At 44.1% G+C, this 22,300-nt stretch overlaps 2 protein-coding genes across 2 annotated transcripts in view; both read right to left on the minus strand.

Moving 5' to 3' along the window:
• The window catches only part of LOC143961565 (uncharacterized), an 82,468-nt gene extending 61,745 nt beyond the window's left edge, over nucleotides 1–20,723 (minus strand). Inside the window, exons 1-4 of the mRNA XM_077470873.1 lie at nucleotides 20,616–20,723; nucleotides 12,602–12,864; nucleotides 9,654–9,764; nucleotides 3,893–3,950 (exon numbers count right to left, since the gene is read on the minus strand). Of these exons, the coding sequence (XP_077326999.1) occupies nucleotides 3,893–3,950; nucleotides 9,654–9,764; nucleotides 12,602–12,864; nucleotides 20,616–20,700 (517 nt within the window). The 5' untranslated portion in view covers nucleotides 20,701–20,723. The remainder of the gene's footprint in view (nucleotides 1–3,892; nucleotides 3,951–9,653; nucleotides 9,765–12,601; nucleotides 12,865–20,615) is intronic.
• The window catches only part of LOC143961567 (toll-like receptor 13), a 152,466-nt gene that overhangs the window by 113,252 nt on the left and 16,914 nt on the right, over nucleotides 1–22,300 (minus strand). The gene's annotated exons all lie outside the window — the stretch shown is intronic.

Here is a 22,300-nt window from a genome sequence, read left to right on the forward strand (position 1 = left end):
TGGGGGGGGGGGGGGGGATGTTCCTGAACTATTCAGTGAACTTCAGCTTGTTACAAGAAATTAGCACAGGGTGTCTCCAAATCATTTCCTAGAGATAAAGTTTGGCTTTTCACCAAGCACATCTGTTTGAAGATGCTCCTTGCTTTATTGCTCCATTCAGTGTGGGTCCAAATTACCCCAGTTACCTACTGTACAAACTCTTTTATCTCTCTGTTAAAAGGGGGTGGGTCTGGATTTGCCACCTGATGTCTCTTCTTGCTGAGTCACCTGAAATGCTGGACAGCTCCCTGGACAATTCCTTGAATGATCCTGCATTAAAGTGGTTGTAAACCCTTACAACACACTTTGACCTACAGGTAAGCCTAGATTAAGGCTTACCTGTAGGTCCAAGAAATATCTCCTAAACCTAGACGATTTAGGAGATATTTGCCGAAAGACAGGCACTGCTGTCTACGGCGCATGCACCGTAGACAGCGGCGCGCAGGCGCTCTGAGCACCCCGCCGTCAGCGGCGATATGCTGCGTGTGGCGGCTCCCGTGCACATGCGTGGGAGTGACGTCTTTGCAGCTTCCCCGAATTACAGCGGTGGAGCAGCGAGACCCACCGAGAAGATGGATGCGCCAGACTACAGGGGACAGCGGTGACTTCGCTGGCTCCTGTGTCAGGTAAGTGACACATAATGGACTACTATGCGATGCATAGTAGTCCATTATGCTTTACCTTTGCAGGGAATGAAAGAGGAAGTAAACTCATCAGGGTTTACTTCCTCTTTAAATCGTGTTTATCATTAACAATTGGACTCTTTGCTCCTCCCACAAACTTCCTATTGAAGCCATACCTTTGCACTTCGTGTTTGCCAGATTATTGTGCTCTTCATCAACCAATACCTTGCTCTTGTCACTCTTGTATCTCTAATACCATTCATTACCAACCTTCCTTGACTACACTTCTGCTTTATCCTAACCCGCGACTATTTGTTACCGACCTTTTACTTGTTTACTGATTATGCTTCTGTTTGATCCTTACCTGCTATACCTGCTACCAGGCCCTGGCTTGCTCAACTCCGGGTGGGGTCGATCCTGAGGACCGTGACCTAGTACTAACAAGCAGTAAAATTCATCTCCACCATCAGGAGCTCTAATGAACACCAGTGAGTACCTAGGCACGTTAGGTGAGCCTGCATCATCCACCTCATCCGCCCAGGTGACCTGCTTATATATTCAGTTGGTTGGTGGGAGTCTACTGCTATAGCTTCTGGTCTCAGAGCCTGACCACTGACCATGACATCTGTATTCATAATTTATCTAATGTTTTGCTGTTAAAACATGTAGTGCTCAATCTTTTTCCAGCATTTGCATACCTCTAGACCCTGTCTCCAATGATTCTTAAGAGAAGTACACAGTAGAGGAGGTTCAGAGAAAAACCCTGGTACCTGGTGCATTGGAAGGGTTACGGCCCTAAGGCCGCGTACACGCGGGCGGACTGTCTGGCCAACTAAGTCCATCAGACAATCCGACAGACAGTCCATCCTACTTTCGAATGAACGGACTTGACCACACACGATGAACAGATAGTCCGCCGAAAGCTTGCGCGATGACGTGTACAGCACGTTACGACGGGACTAGAAACAGGAAGTCCAATACACAGCAATGCAACCTTTCGCCGTGTAAATCCTTTCTGAGCATGCGCCATACTTAGTCCGTCGAACTAGCCTACTCACGAGCGGACTGTCCGCTGAAACCAAAGTTGGACGGACAATATTACGGAAATTCCGAAAGACTTAGTCCGCCAGACTGTCCGCTGAAAAAGTCTGCTGAAGCCCACACACGAGCGGACTGTCCGCTGAAACACGTTTCAGCGGACTAAGTTGGACAGACAGTCCGCCCGTGTGTACACGGCCTTAGGAACATACTTGTGTCCTTCATGCCCCTTGTCAAGATCTTAATGATCCTTGTTTAGTGGGTCAATTTCTAAATGATAACAGGAATCCCTACCAGGGAAAGGGCCTAAGAGTGGGGGAGCTGCCTTTAATTGCTGTCTTAAGAACAAACTTGTTTTTTTTTTACAGCTGTGTCTCTGCAGGATCAGGTTGGTCCCATGCTTGATTCCTGTTTATGTGTACCTGTGCAACAGCTTCCAACTTTCCTGGATTCTGCCACAAAATGTATTCAGTCCATGTTTAGGCATTCATGCATTCCTTCTGCTGTTTTTTTGACACTCATTTGATGTCATGTTTAGGAAAGCTATTTAACCACCTCCCACCCACTCTATAGTCGAATGATGGCTACAGCATGGCCCTAATTGCCGGAAGGCTGTCAATAGACATCCTCCTGAGCATTCACTGTCTGCGTGTCCCTATGTGGGCATGCACAGCATGCTCTGTGATCACCGAGTCTATGAGACTCGGCTCATCACAGATCGGAGAAAGGGGCCACTGACAGCTGATCATGTGATGTCAATAGAAGATTGGTAATTGTTGTTTTTTTTCCCCTCACGCAGCGTGAGGGGGAAAAAAGCCAATCACTGGCTTCTATCAGAGGGACATCGCCCCCTGCCTTATTTGTGTGCACAAGTGCCCCCTGCCATTTCCCATCAGTGCCACCTATCAGTACCCACCAGTGCCACCTACCAGTGCCCACCAGTGTCACCTACCAATGCCCACAGTGCCACCTACCTATGCCCACCAGTGCTGCCAATCAATGCCCATCGGTACCTCATCATCAGTGCCACCAATCAGTGCTGCCTATCAATGTCACCTTCCAGTGCCTACCAGTGGCAAAAAATAAAATCCTGGTGGTGATTAAATATCACCAAAAGGAATCTCTATATGTGTGAAAAAAATGATAAAAAGTTAATTTGGGTACAGTGTTGCATGACCGAAACTGTCATTCAAAGTGTGACAGCGCTGAAAACTGAAACTTGGCATGAGCAAGAAGGGGGTGAAAGTGCCCAGTAGGCAAGTGGTTATCAGTGGTAATCGCCTAGGCAAACACTGCTCTAAGTATCTGTTCCCTTGCTCCCGTCTGAGTTCTGATGCATGTCAATGCAACCCCTACCTGTTTCTTGATTATCCTGTTGTCCAGCAGCCCTGAGCTTTCACCTGTTTGACAATGAGCCTGCCTAGGATTTCACAAGGCTTGTGCACTTCGTTTCATAACTAATCTAAATTCGGCCGAATTTTGCATCTTTCGGACATTCAGATGCATCCGAATGTCCGAATAAAAAAATAACAAACTACAATGAATACGAAAGAAATATAACGAATGAATTTGAATGAATTCGACATGATTCGGTAATTCTTTAAAGATCTAATGAAACAAAAGGTCAGCTCAAAGTAAATCTTATAGTCCAATCAGCTAATTAATTTTGTGACGGAGGATGGATTACTGACAAAGTGCATTCCTGAGAACCGAGTTAGAAGGGTGTTGTATTGTATTTGAGCCGAGGAGAAGAGACGGTGTCATTGTGTGTGTTAAAAGATTCAATAAACAAACGACTTTCCAAACTACGAATCACTATCACGAATGTCTATACATACATAAATAGCGAATTTCAACGAATACGAACGAATGAATTGGACACTCTATGAATAATAACGAATTATCCGAAAATGTATTAACGTAACAGAATGAAATGATGTATTTTACGAATGACAACAAACCGAAACTAAACAAAATTTTCCGTTGTGCACAAGTCTAGATTTCACCAATAGAGCCCCTGAGAGATGGAAGAGACTGTCGGGTGGTTTAACTCTTCAGCATCACCCAAACACTAAAATATCAGTGTGTGGGGGGACCGATTTTTTTAAATTGGATTAGTAAATGTATGTGCAGTGCTAGCAAGGTTGTTGTTAAAATATCTTGTCAGTATAAAGTTGTGTTTGGTGTATTACCTTTTTTCCATAAGGAGAAAGTAATGCCCCCCAGGTAAAATGAACTGTGCTTCTTGTTCTGAAAAAAAGAAGGGTGCAAAAATATTCCATTAATTCAATTTTACCACAAAACCCATAACTACTCTGAATCCTGAAGATCAAATGCCTCCCTTTATTTACCTACCTGTCATCACCTTGGACAGCCTTTGATTCGTTGGCCATATTTATCCTCCATGTCCTTTCTACCCATTACATCCTGTCAGGAGAGTATAATGCTCCTGATCCATGGCAGCTGCTGGTCTCATTCCAGCATCCTGGTTTTGACTGAGCTGCATTCTCCATGTCTTACTGTCCACCTGCAGGGTGATTGATGTAGACACAGCCTTCGGGTGTTTGTTGTTTCAAACTTGTTTTGAACCCTGCCAAGCCCTTAGTGCCATGCTTGTGTTGCACCCTCTAGTGTGCTGCTAGTATTAGTACAGGCAAATTTAAGTTATGACTCATGTTAAGTTTGTAAGTCAGGGGTTGCGTTTGGGTCAGGGTTACTGCAGGTCCGGCTGAATGGCTCCACAGAGGCAAGCCTCTGGTACCTCTCCATTGATCTAGAAGTTTGGAGAAAATGCTAGAAGTTAGTGGGCAGAGGCCAGGATGGTCTAATCTGCATACTTGAGGGAACTTGGCCAATCCTCAGGCAGAATGTCCTGGCAGGGTGGATGAGTCAGCCCTTCAATATGGTGGAGCCATGCCAGCAAGGGAGTCAGGTGTAATTTGGAGTGCTGAGGAGGCTGTTGGTGGCCTAGGAGGGGACCCCTGGGTCTGGGGGGGGGGGGGGGCTTTGCCTCCAGGTTGGGCTCAGGCTGGCTTGGGAAGATCCTATCAGTGTCTTGGTTTGAGGAGGAATTCTGCCTAAGGAGCAGCAGGGAGAAAAGTGGACAGAATGAATATATCAGCACACCCAGGGATTCACGAGGGGAGAGCCTGCCACATGTAACAAGCTTTCAGGGGAGAACAATGCTGTGCTTAACCGTTCCTATCCCTTGCCCTAGGAGATCTTTGGAGCAGCCACGCGAGCTGTTGGACAAGCAACCAGGAGGGTAGAGCTGGGAGCAGCTCTATAGAGGAGAGAAGAGAAGAGAGGAAATCCTCCTGTATGCAGTTTACACCAGTGAACAAATTAATGTGGTGGGCAACTACATGGCAAATGAGGTTTAATGTAGAAACATTTTAAATAATGCATTAGGGTGGCAAAAACATGAATGCAATCTATACACTGGGGGGAGAACCTGTGGGGGAATCTAGGATGGAAAAGGACCTGGGAGTCCTAGTAGATGAAAGGTTCAGCAATGGCATGCAATGACAAACTGCTGCAAGCAAAGCAAACAAAATATTGGCATACATTAAAAAGGAAATTAACTCCAGAGATAAAACAATAATTCTCCCGCTCTACAAGACTCTGGTCCGGTCGCACCTGGAGTATGCCGTCCAGTTCTGGGCAGCAGTTCTTTAGGAAGGATGTGCTTGAACTGGAGAAAGTCCAGAAAAGGGCAACAAAGCTAATAAAGGGTCTGGAGGATATTAGTTATGAGGAAAGTTTGGGAGCACTGAACTAATTCTCTCTGGAGAAGACACGCTTGAGAGGGGATATGATTTCAATGTACAAATACCGTACTGGTGACCCCACAATAGGGATAAAACTATTATCCCTATAACAGCATCCACAAACCATGTGCTACTTCAAATACTCAGCTGAAGTTCTGCACAGACTAAGGAACATCAACACCACATTGCCATCTTCCATACAAAAAATACTTCAAAGAGAACAACTATTAAAAACCGGACGACAACCAGCTCCCAACCACAGGAAGACATCTACTCGACCACTACAATTAGATTGCGCCTTGATTAACGCCAGGTCTGCAGTCAAACATAGACTGGAAGTACACGACTTCATCATCGAGAACAATGTAGACTGCCTCTTCATCACCGAAAGCTGGTTAACCTCTGACTGCAACACCATCCTCACCGAATTGGTGCCGGAAAACTACAGAATCATAACCGAACACCGGATAGGGAAAAAAGGAGGAGGCCTAGCAGTGATCTTTAAAGGTCACCTTGATCTCACTAAACCATCAGCTCAGAACCCAGTGTCCTTTATGGAAACCCTGACGCTACATTTTCAACCAACACCCCATGACACCACTCATATTCTACTGTGCTACAGACCACCGGGACCAAAGTCCAATCTTCTTTCACCCCTCACGGAATCCTTTGCAATGCACACCCTAAAATTCAAAAATTTCCTGGCACTCGGAGATTTCAACCTTTGGGCAAACGAGCCTAAAGACCCCATCGCGACTGCCTGCATCAATCAACTAGAAGAACTGGGTCTACAGCAACTGATAAAGACTCCCACGCATGGGTCAGGACACACCCTGGACCTCATTTTCAAACAGAACATCGACGTCAACATACTCGACAACATAACTCTGCCATGGACGGATCACCACGCCATCAAATTCAAAATCGCTACCAACATCACCAACGCAAAACAGAAACCTGTAACAACGCACTGGACCAGATCGCATAAAAAACTGTACTCCGAAGCCTTCAAAACCACTCTGTCCAAAAAAATATCTACAATAACCTTAAACCACTCTACGGAGGAAACACTCAACTCCCTGAACAAGGCATTACTGCAATCAGCAGACTCGGTAGCACCAAAACGCAGGGCTCTCATCAGGAAGAAAAATGCTGGATGGTTTAATAGCTCCCTCTCCGTACTAAAGCAAGAACGCAGAAGAGCGGAAAGAACATGGAGAAGAAATCCCACCGAGGAAAACCTATTTAACTACAAAGGTCTGACAGAGAATTATCGGAAAGCAATCTTCAAAGCCAAAAAGGACCACTTCTCATATACAATCTCAACGGCCGCAAACCAACCACGGGAACTGTTTAAACTGGTTAATCAATCAATGAATCCGGTGTGCCTAGAACCCCCAGAAAGCGAATCCCAGGATTACTGTGACAAACTGTCGGATTTTTTCATTGATAAAGTCAAAACCATCAGGGAAACAATTTGTCAGAAGAAAACATCCAACCTCAGCCAGCAAATACATAAAGAGGATGTCCGCACCAACATAACGCAACCGCCAAAATTTTCACTATCCCCAATTACCGTAGACACCGCAAAAAACATCATTAATAAACTGCGTGACAGTACCTCACCTATTGACATCATCCCCACAAAACTACTGAAAGAATGCTCCGACATCGTGGCTCCAACCATAACCCACCTCATAAACCGATCATTCCACGAAGGGATTGTTCCCAGCATCCTCAAACAAGGCATTGTCAAACCTCTACTCAAGAAACCAAACCTGGACCCTCAGGATCCAAACAACCGTAGGCCGATTACAAGCCTCAACACCATTTCTAAGATCATGGAGAAAGCTGTAGTACATCAGCTACAACTTCACCTGGATACTCACAAACTCCTGGACCCGCTGCAATCAGGCTTCCGCCCGGGTCATGGAACAGAAACAGCTCTCCTCAAGATTTGGGATGACGCCCTCGAAGCAGCAGATGACGGAGAGCCGTGTCTCCTCGTACTGCTAGACCTAAGTGCAGCGTTTGATACAGTAGATCACAATACTCTACTCGTCCGCCTCACAGAAATAGCCGGAGTCCAAGACATAGATCTCCATTGGTTCGCGTCCTTCCTAGGAAATCGGTCACAGACAGTGAAACTAGGAAAATTCCTCTCCGAAACTCGGGCAGTCACCTGCGGAGTCCCTCAAGGCTCTCCATTGTCACCCGTTCTCTTCAACATTTACATTCGCCCACTCCTTCAAATAATCAGATGCTCAGATCTCTGCTTCCACTCTTACGCTGACGACACGCAACTTTATTTCCGGATCAATGGAAAAAAAGATCACCAACAACAACTTGAAAACTGCCTCAAATCAATAGAGGACTGGATGACCACCAACTCCCTCCAGCTGAACCAATCAAAGACAGAGCTTCTTATCTTACACCCAAATCATAAGCCCGCAACCAAAACCTCCTGGTCTCCACCAACCGTCTTTGGGCAGACTATCTCCCCAAAGACCAAAGCGAAGAGTCTCGGGGTTATTTTAGACGCACAAATGTCAATGGATGCGCAAATAGGATCTGTAGTCAGTCGATCTCACCATCTACTGCGCATGCTTCGCAGACTCATCCCTTTTATCCCAAAGAATGACAAAGCAGTGGTAGTTGGAACAATCATTAATTCAGGACTGGACTACGCAAACTCGCTTTACATAGGATTACCACAATATCAACTTGCGCGATTACAACTGATCCAAAACACGGCGGCCAGGCTGATAACAGGAAAAAAACCCTGGGAATCCATTTCTCCTTCACTGAGGAGCTTACATTGGCTAACCGTAAAAAATCGGATCACGTTCAAGACCCTTTGCCTCACCCACAAATGCGTGCATAGAGAAGCTCCGCAATACCTAATGGAGAAAATAAATCATTACACACCAAACCGCAGTCTTCGATCAGCCAACAAAAACCTCCTCCTCGTGCCCAAAGCCCGGTATAAATCCAAGGGTGATCGGAGATTCGCTGTCCAAGGGCCTCTGCTATGGAATGCTCTACCAATCAACATCCGCCTGGAAGAAAATCACCTGGCTTTTAGGAAAAAACTCAAGACCTTCCTCTTTTAGCAGATGATCAAAGCTCGCCACAGCGCCTAGAGGCGATTCAGTTCGCATTGTGCGCTATATAAGTATTTCATTCATTCATTCATTATGTGGAAGGGAATTTAAAAAAGACATGTGGCCATTCACTGAAATTAGAAGAGAAGCGGTTTAACATTAAACTGCGTAGAGGGTTCTTTACTGTAAGAGCAGCAAGGATGTGGAATTCCCTTCCACAGGCAGTGGTCTCAGTGGGGGCATCGATAATTTTAAAAAACTATTAGATAAGCACCTGAGTGACCACAACATACAGGGATATACAATGTAATACTGACATATAATCACACACATAGGTTGGACTTGATGGACTTGTCTTTTTTTCAACCTCATCTACTATGTAACTATGTAACACTGTGCTATTTTCTAAGGGGGACTAAGAGGTGGGACTAAGGGGGCTATTCCTCAGGGGACATTTGCTTTTGATCACTAAAGACTGACAGTGTCCAGGAAGGAGGACAGTCCAGCATTTTGTACATAGAAAGAACAGTTATCCCCATTTATTGTTTTGGTCAAGCTGGGCATCCCATAACCCCTATAACCCTAATAAAACAACAACACCAAGCTCAGAGACTGTTTTCTTGTGTCGGGATGGAAGTGAAAAATGCTTGTTGACTGGCTGTGCAGGAATAGGAGAACCAGTTATCAGCAGCCCCTGCTCGGGTAGCGCTACACTTGTAATAGTGTTTGCAACATGTGCTCCAAGCTCCTTGTTTTCCTGCCTCGTTCCCATACATTGACCTTTGCCTTTGCCTGCTACCTGCCCTGCCAGCTAGTTTGGATTCCATTGTTCATGATCTCGGATCGGATTTTGACTACAGTCAGAACTCAGCCTGCCTTTTCATCAAGGACACCATGGCATGGTACCCAAGCACAATAGCATTGTGTCTAAGATCTGGGGGCAACTAAGTACCAGTAGGCCTGCTTGCTTTATTGGAAAAAGGGCTGCTATAGGTGAAGAACACAGAAGCCAGCTATAGTATCTGACCATTAACACTATGAGTAGGCGTGACATACTTCCCCGTCTGTATCTGTCATACCTTTTTGAATGTCAGGCTAAGACTTCGTCCTGGAATTTTCAACGTGAACTTTGCTTTGTTGGCATGACACCTCCCAGTGGCTCTTGCAATTGGAGGGGGTGGGATTGTGACCTTAAGAACACAACAAACAACAAGGATCAGTGTAAGGTAGGCCAAGGGGATAGCTTACAAAAATATATCATTGTCTACTGCCTAACATTTGTAGTGAAGGAATTCATTTTAAATGGCAAATACAACCTAATTCCTAAACCAAATGCATTAAATGTGACTTCCAGTTACTGGAATCTTTCAGATTTGGTATGGCCCATCCATTGGTTAAATAATAGCTATACGTTTAGAACTAGTGGAGAATAACATTGCAATCTAGCAGCAAATGTGATTCACAGATGTAAGTGTAGCAAGATCCCAGGCCTCCTTTAGTCTAATGAGAACCTCCAGGGCCAAGAGCTGCTGATATCCTTCTGTATAGAGTGGGTTGTAAAGCATAGTGGGTGTAATGCAAGATAGATTCATGGGCGCCAGACAATTCTTGAATGCAAAGAGATTTTATTTCTCTTGAACAGAACTGTGGGAGAGATGGTTTAGGACCAGGACACCCTTATGCCGCGTACACACGAGCGGACTTTTCAACATCCAAAGTCCAACGGAATGATTCCGTCAGACTATTCGATCGTGTGTGGGCTGCAACGGACTTTTGATTCGCAAAAGTCTGACGGACTTTAGAAAATGGAACATGCTTCAAATTTTTCCGACAGAACTCCGCCGGACCCAGTTCCTACCGAAAAATTTGCTCGTGTGTATGCTATTCCGACGGACTAAAACCGACGCTAGGGCAGCTATTGGCTACTGGCTATGAACTTCCTTATTCGAGTCCAGTCGTACGTCATCACGTTCGAATCCGTCTGAGTTTGGTGTGATTGTGTGTGGCCAAGTCCGCTCAGGCGAAAAGTCCGTCAGAACTCTGTCGGAACTCCAGCAGAACTCCGGCAGAACTCCTTCGGAAGTCTGTCGGACATAAGTCCTCTCGTGTGTACGGGGCTTTAGGTAGTTGCACCCTTAGGTAGTTGCAATGTTAATTGGCAGACTTCGAGACAGGTAGACAGCCATGCAAGGAAAGTCATCCAGCAAGACACCACATCTGGATGTGTAGGAATGCTGTCTCCTATGGCAACAGTCTAGAACAGATCCTAACACAAGTTGTAACAATACATGCTATACATAAAATGCTATACAATCACTTCTTGCAGGTTCTCAACCCACGGAGCTCCCAGTCTATCTCTCTCTAGACTTGCTGATTCAATCTTCACTTTAGTATCTTTCTCAAGTGTCAGCCCTGCTTCTCCGCTGGGTCCCTAGCTTGGCACTCCTGATACTTCTCAAACTTTACCCCACTGGCCTGCTTGACACCTGCTGAATTTTCCCAATTCTTCACCGTCCCCGGTTGGTGAGAATATTGGTCTGGTACTTGCTTCAGCTACTGAGTGTGGTCCCTGTTAATAAGGTGGTTGGTCCCTAAGTGGTGACAGCTTCCCCTCTACCTCCGACCACTGTCAGGTTCTCCGGCCGGCAGAACCGTCACTACTGGTTGGACTGAAAGGCGCAATCCCAGCCCTACGCTGCTCTCTTGCTTCTGGATATACCCTCAGACAGCCTAGAAGCCAGATGTGTCCGAGATGTGCCCGAGACCCTGGCCTAGCAGCCCGAGCAGTACAACACATGTCCACCCAGACAGCCGTCCAGGTGGCACAGAACATAGATCACCTGATTCCACCCAAATATATAGGTTCTTCCAGCAGGCCAAGGGATTTAAGAAAACCACTGCCCATTGGATGAGATACCCCATATACTTGTAATCTGTTCTTGCTTTGGCCTTGTCTTATCTAATGTCACCAGCGGCAGAAAAGAGAAGTGTAGCAATTCCAGAGTTAGGGTGAACTCAATTGATCCCTGTGACAGACCTAGCCGGGATAGAGGCTTTTGGAGGGGACTGAATACGAGCCTCTTGCTGACCGATCATGGGCCCTGGCATTTGGGGGAACGGTGTTCTTTGCGAGCTGTATGCCTGGGGACCCTCAAGGTGGTATTACTTTGTATTCAAGTCCATATCCCCCCAAAACACAGACTCTGGGAGCCCTGTATATGCCACATTATAGTGATGGCCTTCATCATGTTGAGGCTCATAGAAGGTGCTGATGTTATCAACTCAGGCCACCTGTCTGTCTGTTGTCTACTAGAATGTGTTTATTGTAAATAATTCTAGTATGGGAGAGTCATTAGATCTCCATTGTTGTTTGTGTTAATTAACTTAATTTAACCAAAGTTACAAATTATCCCAAATTACGAATGCCATCTCTAAATGAATGGAACATAACAAATTCAAATTTATCCGAAGTTACAAATGATCGAAATGAATACCGCATCAATATGAATGGAATGTAACAAATTCTAATTTATCCAAAGTTACAAATTTATTTGAAATAATGAATATCGATCATAACGAATGATCCGAAAAATGAAAAAAACAAAACAAATGAAAAGAAAATGAAAAAACAAAAACAATTTTTTTCAGCAGTGCACCTATAGGTTTCTGAAATGTTTTTATATTTCACATTACACATTCAAATTACCCTTCTCCTAGCCATCACATAATCGCTATTGTTTGATAAGATTTGGGGAATTGTTTCTGTTTCAACCAGCTATAATAACATGATATTGCAAGATTTATGGTCACTGCCATTTGTTGGCCACCTTGGTGATGACCTCAGAACATAACATCCTAAAACATGTCGGTCCCCTATTTGTGGGCTTTAATGAAACAATTTGAACCAATTCAAATTTCCATGGTTGATTTTCAAGGTCTTTTTTGGTGTTGACCCTCAAAGCCTATTCAACGTCTAAATTATGTTCTGGACTTTTTCCAAGTTGCCGAGATAAAAGCAATAACTTACATTTACAATTTTGTTGAGTTTCAGTGTTACCATGAAGATCGCCCTTATTCTTAGACAGACACCAAATCTGCAAATCACAAAGTACTCTGTGGGAGATGGAATGGGGGAAGGCACTTGCGTAGTATGATTTGTATATGGCCCAGAGGTATGGTGTAAAGTTTGGCATTTGGTAGAATTTATTATACAGTTGACACACTGCAGAATTGTTATATTCTGCACAATAGCTGGTCTTGGTATGTCGACATGGATGTCTTCGATGTACTCTGCAATGAAAAGACAACATAAAGACAGATGTGTGACATCATAATGACAGCTACGGCCAACATGATTTTTCATGACTTGACTAAGCACTAATTAATAGATCTATTTTTCTGTATAATGAGCAAAAAACATTTTCCAAGCCACTTGCTTCACAGGCCACTCTAGGATTGAAAATCAATAGGAAAAAGTTATTTATGTAGCAAAAAGGATCCTCGCCAAAGAGGGTGTTTTGCACTTTCAAAATATTGTAGGCCTGTGTGTACCAGTGTTAGAAATAAGACCTTAAAGTGATTGTAATCCTTATTTTTTTTTAATACCAAACATGGCATATATTTCTTCTCTGTGCAATAGTGTTTCACAGAGCAGACCCCATCCTCCTCTTCTGGGGTCCCCCACCAAAGCTCCGGGCACCTACTCTCTGCTGAGTGCCCCCATAGCAAGTCATTTGCTATGGGGGCACTCAGGCAGGCTCGCTCCTGACCTGTGTGTTCATTGATACAAAGAGCAGGGCTTGGCTCCACCTCTCACTCCCTCCTTACTGGCTGTGATTGACAGCAGCAGGAGCCAATAGCTCTCTGAGCCAATGAGGAGGTAGAGAGTCAAGAGGGTTGCTCTCATGCACATCGCTGGATTGAGATCAGGTTCAGGTGAGTATAGCGGGGAGCTGGGGGCCAAGCCTTGAAGGTTTCTAACCGAAATGCAGAGATTGCATTAACCCCTTCCTGCTACTGCCTCCTGGTCCTTTAAGAGATTCTAAATGCTGGAAGGCTGAGGCGAGCATTCTGATCATGTGACCACTGTGATTGGCAGTCACAGAGGTCACATGAACAGAAAGCTCCCTATTCTAAGAATGTATCAGGAGCTTTCTGGTACCCGGCAGTTACTTTGCTGGGAGCACACTCTCAGCACAGTAATGAGTATATATAGGCATGCATATATACGGCCACTCAGCTTTAAAGCCCACCCACCGAGAGGCCACATGTATGCATACCTCTGGGGGAAAGTGGTTAAGGTACAAAACCCAAACAACACAAAACAATCTCCTGCGCTCAGGAGCTTAATCCATATGTACATGGTGTAGCCTACCCATTGGACAAATTATGGAAAGTCAAAGGTCTTGCTGCCCTCCTCAGAACAATGGGTGTCCTTGGAGCTGAAACATATACAAAAACAGGAAGGGCGCACCGACCTTGTGCATTACCAAAGATAACATTTATTTAAATAGTAAAAACAAGAGTCATACTCACAAACAAATGTTTAAAAGAGGCTTGACATTGCTCAAAGAATTCGTAGCTGTGTCTTCTAGACACCTACAACCTGGAGCGGGTGTTTTTGAGGAACCAGATGGTATCGCAAATGGCTTACGCGTTATGAGGGAGTACCCTCTTCATCAGAGCCTTAGCGGTAACCATCTGGTTCCTCCTAAACAACCGGTCCAGGTTGTAGGTGTCTAGAAGACACAGCTACAAATTCTTTGAGCAATGTCAAGCCTCTTTTAAACATTTGTTTGTGAGCATGACTTTTGTTTTTACTATTTAACCACTTGCCGACCGCCGCATGCCGATGTACGTCGGCAGAATGGCACGGGCAGGCATAAGGGCTTACATGTACGTCCCTTGCCTCCCGCGGGCGGGGGCCCGATCGGGCCCCCGCCCGGTGCCTGCGGCGGTCGGTATCCGTTCGGGAGCGATCCCGGACGAGGGGACGGCCATTCATTCATGGCCACCCCCTCGCGATCGCTCCCGGCGAATGAAAATGTCCGGTGACATCACTTCCTCTCCTGTAATGTAAACACAGGAGAGGAAGTGATGTATTCTCTCCTCCGTGTCGGTAGTTTTCGTTCCGGCACCGAGGAGAGAGCATCGGTGAGTTGCACAAGCACTACACTACACAGTAGAACATGCCAGGCACACTCACACCCCCCCTTTACCCCCCGATCACCCCCCAATTACCCCTGCCCCCCCAGTCACAGTGACACCAATTGCTTTTTTTTTTTTGCATTGGTGTCATTTGTGACTGTAATAACTGTTAGGGCAGTTAGGGTTAGCCCCCTTTAGTTCTAATGTGCCCCCCTAACCCCCCCAATAAAGGTTTAACCCCGTGATCACCCCCCGTCGCCAGTGTCACTAAGGCTGGGTTCACATTGCAGCGGTTTATGAGAACGAATGTGATTTGCACCGCACTGCAGTGAAAATCACATCCGATCTCTGTGCGATTCGAGTTCAGCCATTCGCCGCACCCGCCGCACCCGCCGCAAATTCGCACGGGACCCTTTTTTTGGCCCGCAGCAGAATCGGATCGCATGGGTGTTCACACCATGCGATCCGAGTTTGCAGATCGCACTGCGATATGCGAACTGATCTGGGGGTGTCATTAACATTTCACTGACACTCCCAGCAGTTCGCATAGGGCAGTGTGAACTGCCGCCGGGAGGCATGCGATGCGGGAACCCGCCGCGGATTCGTGGCGTTCCCGCATCGCTCCAGTGTGAACCCAGCCTAATAAGCGATCGTTTTTCTGATCGCTGTATTAGTGTCACAGGTGACGCTAGTTAGGCAGGTAGGTATTTAGGTTCGCCGCAGCTTTTTATAGCGCCAGGGACCCCCATATACTACCGCATAAAGCCCCCTGATTGCCCCCTAGTTAACCCTTTCACCAGTGATCACCATATAACTGTTACAGGTGACGCTGATTGGTTAGTTATTTTTTTTATAGTTTCAGGGCACCCGCCATTTATTACCTAGTCTCACTAGTGTACCCCTAAATTTAGGGGTGTCTACTTTCCAAAATGGGGTCATTTGGGGGGGTTTGTGCCATCTTGGCATTTTATGGCCTTCAAAACTGTAACGCCCTTAGAAAGCCTGAAGGCGGTGCTTGGTTTTTGGGGCCCCGTACGCGGCTAGGCTCCCAAAAAGTCCCACATATGTGGTATCCCCATACTCAGGAGAAGCAGCAGAATTTATTTTGGGGTGTCATTTCACATATGCCCATGGCATGCGTGAGCAATATATCATTTAGTGACAACTTTGTGAAAAAAAAAAAAGTATGTAATTTTCCCGCAACTTGTGGCAAAATATAAAATATTCCATGGACTCAACATGCCTCTCAGCAAATAGCTTGGGGTGTCTACTTTCTAAAATGGGGTCATTTGTGGGGGTTTTGTGCCATCTTGGCATTTTATGGCCTTCAAAACTGTAATAGGTAGTGAGGAGTGAAGTCAAATATTTACGCCCTTAGAAAACCTGAAGGCGGTTCTTGGCTTTCGGGGCCCCGTACGCGGCTAGGCTCCCAAAAAGTCCCACATATGTGGTATCCCCGTACTCAGGAGAAGCAGCAGAATTTATTTTGGGGTGTCATTTCACATATGCCCATAGCATGTGTGAGCAATATATCATTTAGTGACAACTTTGTGAAAAAAAAAAAAAAAAAATTAAAGTTTGTAATTTTCCCGCAACTTGTGGCAAAATATAAAATATTCCATGGACTCAAAATGCCTCTCAGCAAATAGCTTGGGGTGTTTACTTTCTAAAATGGGGTCATTTGTGGGGGTTTTGTGCCATCTTGGCATTTTATGGCCTTCAAAACTGTAAGGCCGCGTACACACGCGCGGACTGTTGGCCCAACTTTGTCCGTCCAACAGTTTGAGCGAACAGTCCGCTCAAACTTAGCATGGACGGACATGGCCACACACGACGGACGAACAGTTTGCTGAAACCGTGCGCGATGACGTGAACGGCACGTACGACGGGACGAAAAATACGACGTCCTATACACTGCAATGCAACCTTCCGACGTGGAAATCCTTTCTGAGCATGCGCGAGACTTAGTTGGCCGAACAAGCCTACACACGAGCGAACAGTCCGCTGAAACCTTGTTTCAGCGGACAGTTTTTCGGAATTTCCGTAAGACCTTGTTCGGCCAACTGTCCGCTGAAACTGTCCGCTGAAGCCCCACACACGAGCGGACTGTCCGCCCAAACACTGTTCAGCGGACAAGGTTGGGCGAACAGTCCGCGCGTGTGTACGCGGCCTTATAGGTAGTGAGGCGTGAAATCAAAAATTTACGCCCTTAGAAAGCCTGAAGGCGGTGCTTGGTTTTCGGGGCCCCGTACGCGGCTAGGCTCCCAAAAAGTCCCACATATGTGGTATCCCCATACTCAGGAGAAGCAGCAGAATTTATTTTGGGGTGTCATTTCACATATGCCCATAGCATGTGTGAGCAATATATCATTTAGTGACAACTTTGTTTATTCAATCGCTTGAGGCAAAAAAATAAAATATTCAATGGGCTCAACATGCCACTTATCAATTTCCTCAGGGTGTCTACTTTCCAAAATGGGGTCATTTGGGGGGGTTTTGTACTGCCCTGCCATTTTAGCACCTCAAGAAATGAGATAGGCAGTCGTAAACTAAAAGCTGCGTAAATTCCAGAAAACGTACCTTAGTTTGTAGATGTGACAACTTTTGCGCAAACCAATAAATATACAATTATTGACTTTTTTTTTACCAAAGACATGTGGCTGAATACATTTTGGCCTAAATGTATGACTAAAATTGAGTTTATTGGATTTTTCTAATAACAAAAAGTAGAAAATATCATTTTTTTTCAAAATTTGCGGTCTTTTTACGTTTATATCGCAAAAAATAAAAATCGCAGAGGCAATCAAATACCATCAAAAGAAAGCTCTATTTGTGGGAAGAAAAGGACGCAAATTTTGTTTGGGTACAACATTGCATGACCGCGCAATTACCAGTTAAAGCAGCGCAGTGCCAAATTGTAAAAAGACCTCTGGTCATTTACCAGCAAAATGGTCCGGTCTGAAGGTGGTTAAATACATCTTATCTTTGGTAATGCAAAAGGTCGGTGTGCCCTCCCTGTTTTTGTATAAGGTAGAACACCTTCAGCCTTTACAACCACTTTAATAACAATGTTGTAACAGAAAACCCCCACACTCCTCTTGAGTGCTTTCATCATATACCGTTTCCTTCCAGTCTGAATATAGATATCAGATATTCCAACCGCTTGCAATCACAAACTAGGCAGTACTCATTTTGGCTGCTGTACATGAACTGTTTATTCAAACACAGGTACACAGAGGTAACACTCGACACAACCCCCCCTCCCTTTGCATTCAGGGCAGGGTAGACTGTCCAATCAGCAGGGAGAGCTTTTGGAGGAATTCCCGCCTCCCTCCTCACAGCAAATGCACATCCCATAATACTATTCTCCCAAGGCAGACAGACACAGTAGAACAATGGAATACAGCCATGCCCCAAATGACCCAGCAGAGAGCACACCATAGTATGAGACAATATATACAACATATATATATATATATACACAACATTATATACAACATCTACGATAACCTAGACATAGGAGGTGCATGGGAAGCTGAAACAAGAGTTTCCCAACCTCTACAAGGGATTCTGGATTCCACAGCCCCCCCGCCAAAAGTGACTCCCTTCACAAATGTTGTATGAAATTTAAGTTTTGGTCATACTTAAAGTTGACCATCACTCAAAAATGTAAGTACTACTGTCTGATGTCTCCTAGGATCTCACCAGTGGTGGCATAAAGCACATGAGATTTCTGAGAGATAGGTTAGTAGTCCCTGGAGATGTTTCAAGGTAATTTTGGTATTTACTGAAATCATGTCAGTAGAACCAAGTCAAGCAAACCTTGTGTTCCTTGTGTGGCGGGGATGAAGTGAGTTCATCTATTTGGTTAATCTGATTAACACTAGCCATCCACAATCCTACTGTGGAAGGATCGATGCATCTCCATTTCAGTGGGACACAAGATTTCACTGCATTTATAAGGTGAATAAGCAGCTATTTTTTATTTCTGGACGTAAGCCACAATAATATCATTCACATTGGGGACAGTGTTTTACCAGACAGGAAGTGAGGGAAAATCTGAATTATGGCCACTGGAGCTGATGTTCATAGGGAATACACATATTAGACACCTTACATGGCTTATTCGTGACAGATGGGCAAATTCTCGAGGCACTCTCTCAGCAATTTTAAAAAAAATAAACCCCTTAATGCATTCCTATTTAATTTATTCAAAAAATACATATGTAAACCATTGAGGATCGTTCACATAATAACTGAACATTTGAAAAGATAAAATCATGTGGTTCTGAAATAAATGATATAAACACGTCTGTGTTCCTGGATACAGAGCAACATAAAATACGTTTGGAAGACATATAATAATAGCAGAGTAGATAGGACTGCACTGACTTAAAGGTCCCCAAGACATAGAACGCTGACAATGACAGGGATCCTATTTGGGTGGACTGACCCTTTAGTAAATGTTGTATCCCAATATTCAGTGGGTGGAAATATGAGCCATACATTATGAGAATGTAAGTCAGAAACTGTGTGCTGTGTGTTTCCTTTTTTCTTTTTGCTTTTTTTGTTATAATATGTAAGACATGACCTATTCAGAAGAATTAAACTGAAACACGTAAATGATCAGATAATCTTTAATCGGAGACTTTCCCCGGTGTCAGGTCAGTTATATAGCACTTTGAATCTGATAAATATGTTTTTGAATCAATGTAACCAATTATTTTTCAAAGGACAAAAAATCAATACATTAGATGACTTTATTGGTGGCCGCATGCATCAATATGATATTTAAAGCAATCATTCCATGCAACTAAACTGATGAAATTAAATAGTAATCACAAATCAAAGACCTCCATTAGATCAGTTTAGTGAGCTCTCAATAAATTTCAATTCTATGAAGTCAACTAGTCATGGTAGAATTTGCAAACTGTTTCTAATCAATTGAACAAAAATCTGTGTCAGAGAACTGACTGTAATTCAAATTGATGAAATAATTGTTTTAAATAGACTATTCAATATATCATGCTTTTGATCAATATTTTTAGTCCAACACAGTGTGAAACAATATTGCATGTTAATTGATAAGGAATCACTAATTTGCAATCACTTGCACCTAGATCAATCACTAACTGCTACATATATGGCCACCTGGAAATACTAATCATACCCAAATAAAGGTTTTTACAAAGACATATAAAACATTTATCATCATATTTCTCCACATGATTTTCCTCCATGAACAGTCACTCATACAGGGAATTGAACAGTTCTACAACTGGGATTGGGTCCTATCTGATACTGGCCAGCTCCACTTATAATCCCCACCTGGTGGTGAAGCTGCCATCTCAAAGTGGAGATGTTTCAACTTATTACACAACCAGACTTAAATCTCCCCTGTTCCTTGTACATCCATCTTTGGAAATGTCCCTGCTAAGCTTTCAGAAGATCCTTCTTCATTAGTACATCTGCTTATGGCCAATTAACTTTTTTCCTGAATCCGCAAGGTTCCATGATAATATGTCAAACCCTAGACTCCGAGTGACCACCCATATTTTGTATGAAAGGAAGTCAGACCAGTGAAATAAACATTCTGGTTGGCTGTGATTTATAATTGCACTGTTAGCTTTGAGCCTTGTAAGGAAGATCTAGACTTCTCATCACCTTCTCACATCTTTTCATGGGAATCATGAATCATGCTGGTCACATATGGAAAGATTTGGTTCTATATGTGACCTGATAGCCCAATCATTTTACCAACACCTGTGGAACTGGTGTCAGTGGATTATCTATGTGGATCGTCAGTTTGCATAGCTTTTGTTTGATTTTGTTGACCTGCCGTATGAGCCAAAATTATTGAAGTCAGGACCGATCTATCAGTGCTGGGTACTCACCCTCCGTCATATTGTCTCCATTCCCTGCACAGAATAAGGTGACCCTATGTAGAAGGAAGAGAGGAAAAAGTTGATGGACTCCCATCTTGCAGGCTAAGCGCCGAGCAAAGAAAGAAAGAAAGAAAGATCAACTGATGAAATTTATGATGCCAGATCTTTTTTTAGTAGAAAAACATGAGCCATTCTAATCATATCTGGACGAATGTCGATAATATCTCACAATTATCTACATTTGGTGATAATGGTAAAACATGTTTTTTTCAGGAAGTTGCAGCTCAAATTGCTTCAAATGGCACTTGTAAGTGAGCTGATGACTAAACATGTGACCAATAGTCAGTTGTTGTATCTCTTAGGGGATCTAAAGTATTCAACGAGTGGCTAAAAACATAATGATTTCTTCAAATAAGTCTTGCTTATTTAAATACACCCTATGGAATCTTAAAAAACAAAAAAGAAATTCCATGTAATAGAAAAAAAACAGTATACACACACCTCTTCAGTGGCCTGGTTCTTATACCCCCTCTCTATCCCAGAAATGCAGTCTCCATTAGTCTCTTCAGCCTTCATAGGTTACCTCCAGGTTGCAATTAACTTTAATAATGTTGCTTGGACCAACCTGGTCCAAATTAACTATTTCCTTCATTAATACACGCACCCTTTGTCAGCTTTTTATAAACTGCACGTAGCATCAGCTGCATACTGTATAGCAGTGATTCTCAACCAGGGTTCCGTGAAACCCTAGGGTTCCTCCAGAGGTTTCTATGGGTTCCTTCAGCATTGGGCAATTTCTGCCTCTCAGATAGAGATGGCGGTCGGTTTGCAGCGAACTTTGCTTGTTCACAATTCGCCAAACCGGCGGACTTCTGGCGCTAAACCGGCAGACATATTTGTTTACATTGTGAAGAACTTTGACCCATGACACGTCCATCATGGGGTACAGGACAGCCAATTGAGACATTTCAGCACATGGACATACCCCCTACCTTTTAAATAGACCTGATCTGGCAGCCATTTTACATTCTATCTTTTGTCAGTGTAGGGAAAGGACACTGTGTGGAGCAGGGACAGTCAGTCTGTTACTATTAGGTCCACAAAAGTCCTTTTGAGGACTGGTATAGGTGTACAGTATATAGGGTTGTAATACACGTATAATATACTTTCTTTCAAATATAGAAAGCATATTATGCCCCGTACACACGAGCGGACTTTTCGACATCCAAACTCCGACGGACCGAGTCCGTCAGACTATCCGATCGTGTGTGGGCTGCAACGGACTTTAGCTTCGCAAAAGTCTGACGGACTTTAGAAATGAAGCATGCTTCAAATTTTCCCGACGGAACTCCGCCGGACCCAGTTCTGATGTAGAAGTCCGCTCGTCTGTATGCTGTTCCGACAGTCCTAAAACGACGCATGCTCTGAAGCAAGTACGAGACGGAAGTGCTCGGTCTTGTAAAACTCCAGTTCGTATTGGAAGTAGCACATTCGTCATGCTGCAAATTCTGTGCTCGTTTAAATGTATAGCGCATCTTCTTTATAATGCTAGAAGAACGAAGTCTTTATTTATAATGCTAGAAGAACGAAGTTGCTTTGCTGCTCATATTCACTCACAGAGTTCTCACCAAACACATTTCTGTTTTATTTCTCCTCATCTCATGGATGATCTTGTTTTTATTTTAAAGCCCCAT

Source organism: Lithobates pipiens, unplaced genomic scaffold (assembly GCF_037356315.1).
Source record: "Lithobates pipiens isolate NorthernLeopardFrog02 unplaced genomic scaffold, aLitPip1_a1.2 Scaffold_8, whole genome shotgun sequence".
Lineage (NCBI taxonomy): Eukaryota > Metazoa > Chordata > Amphibia > Anura > Ranidae > Lithobates > Lithobates pipiens.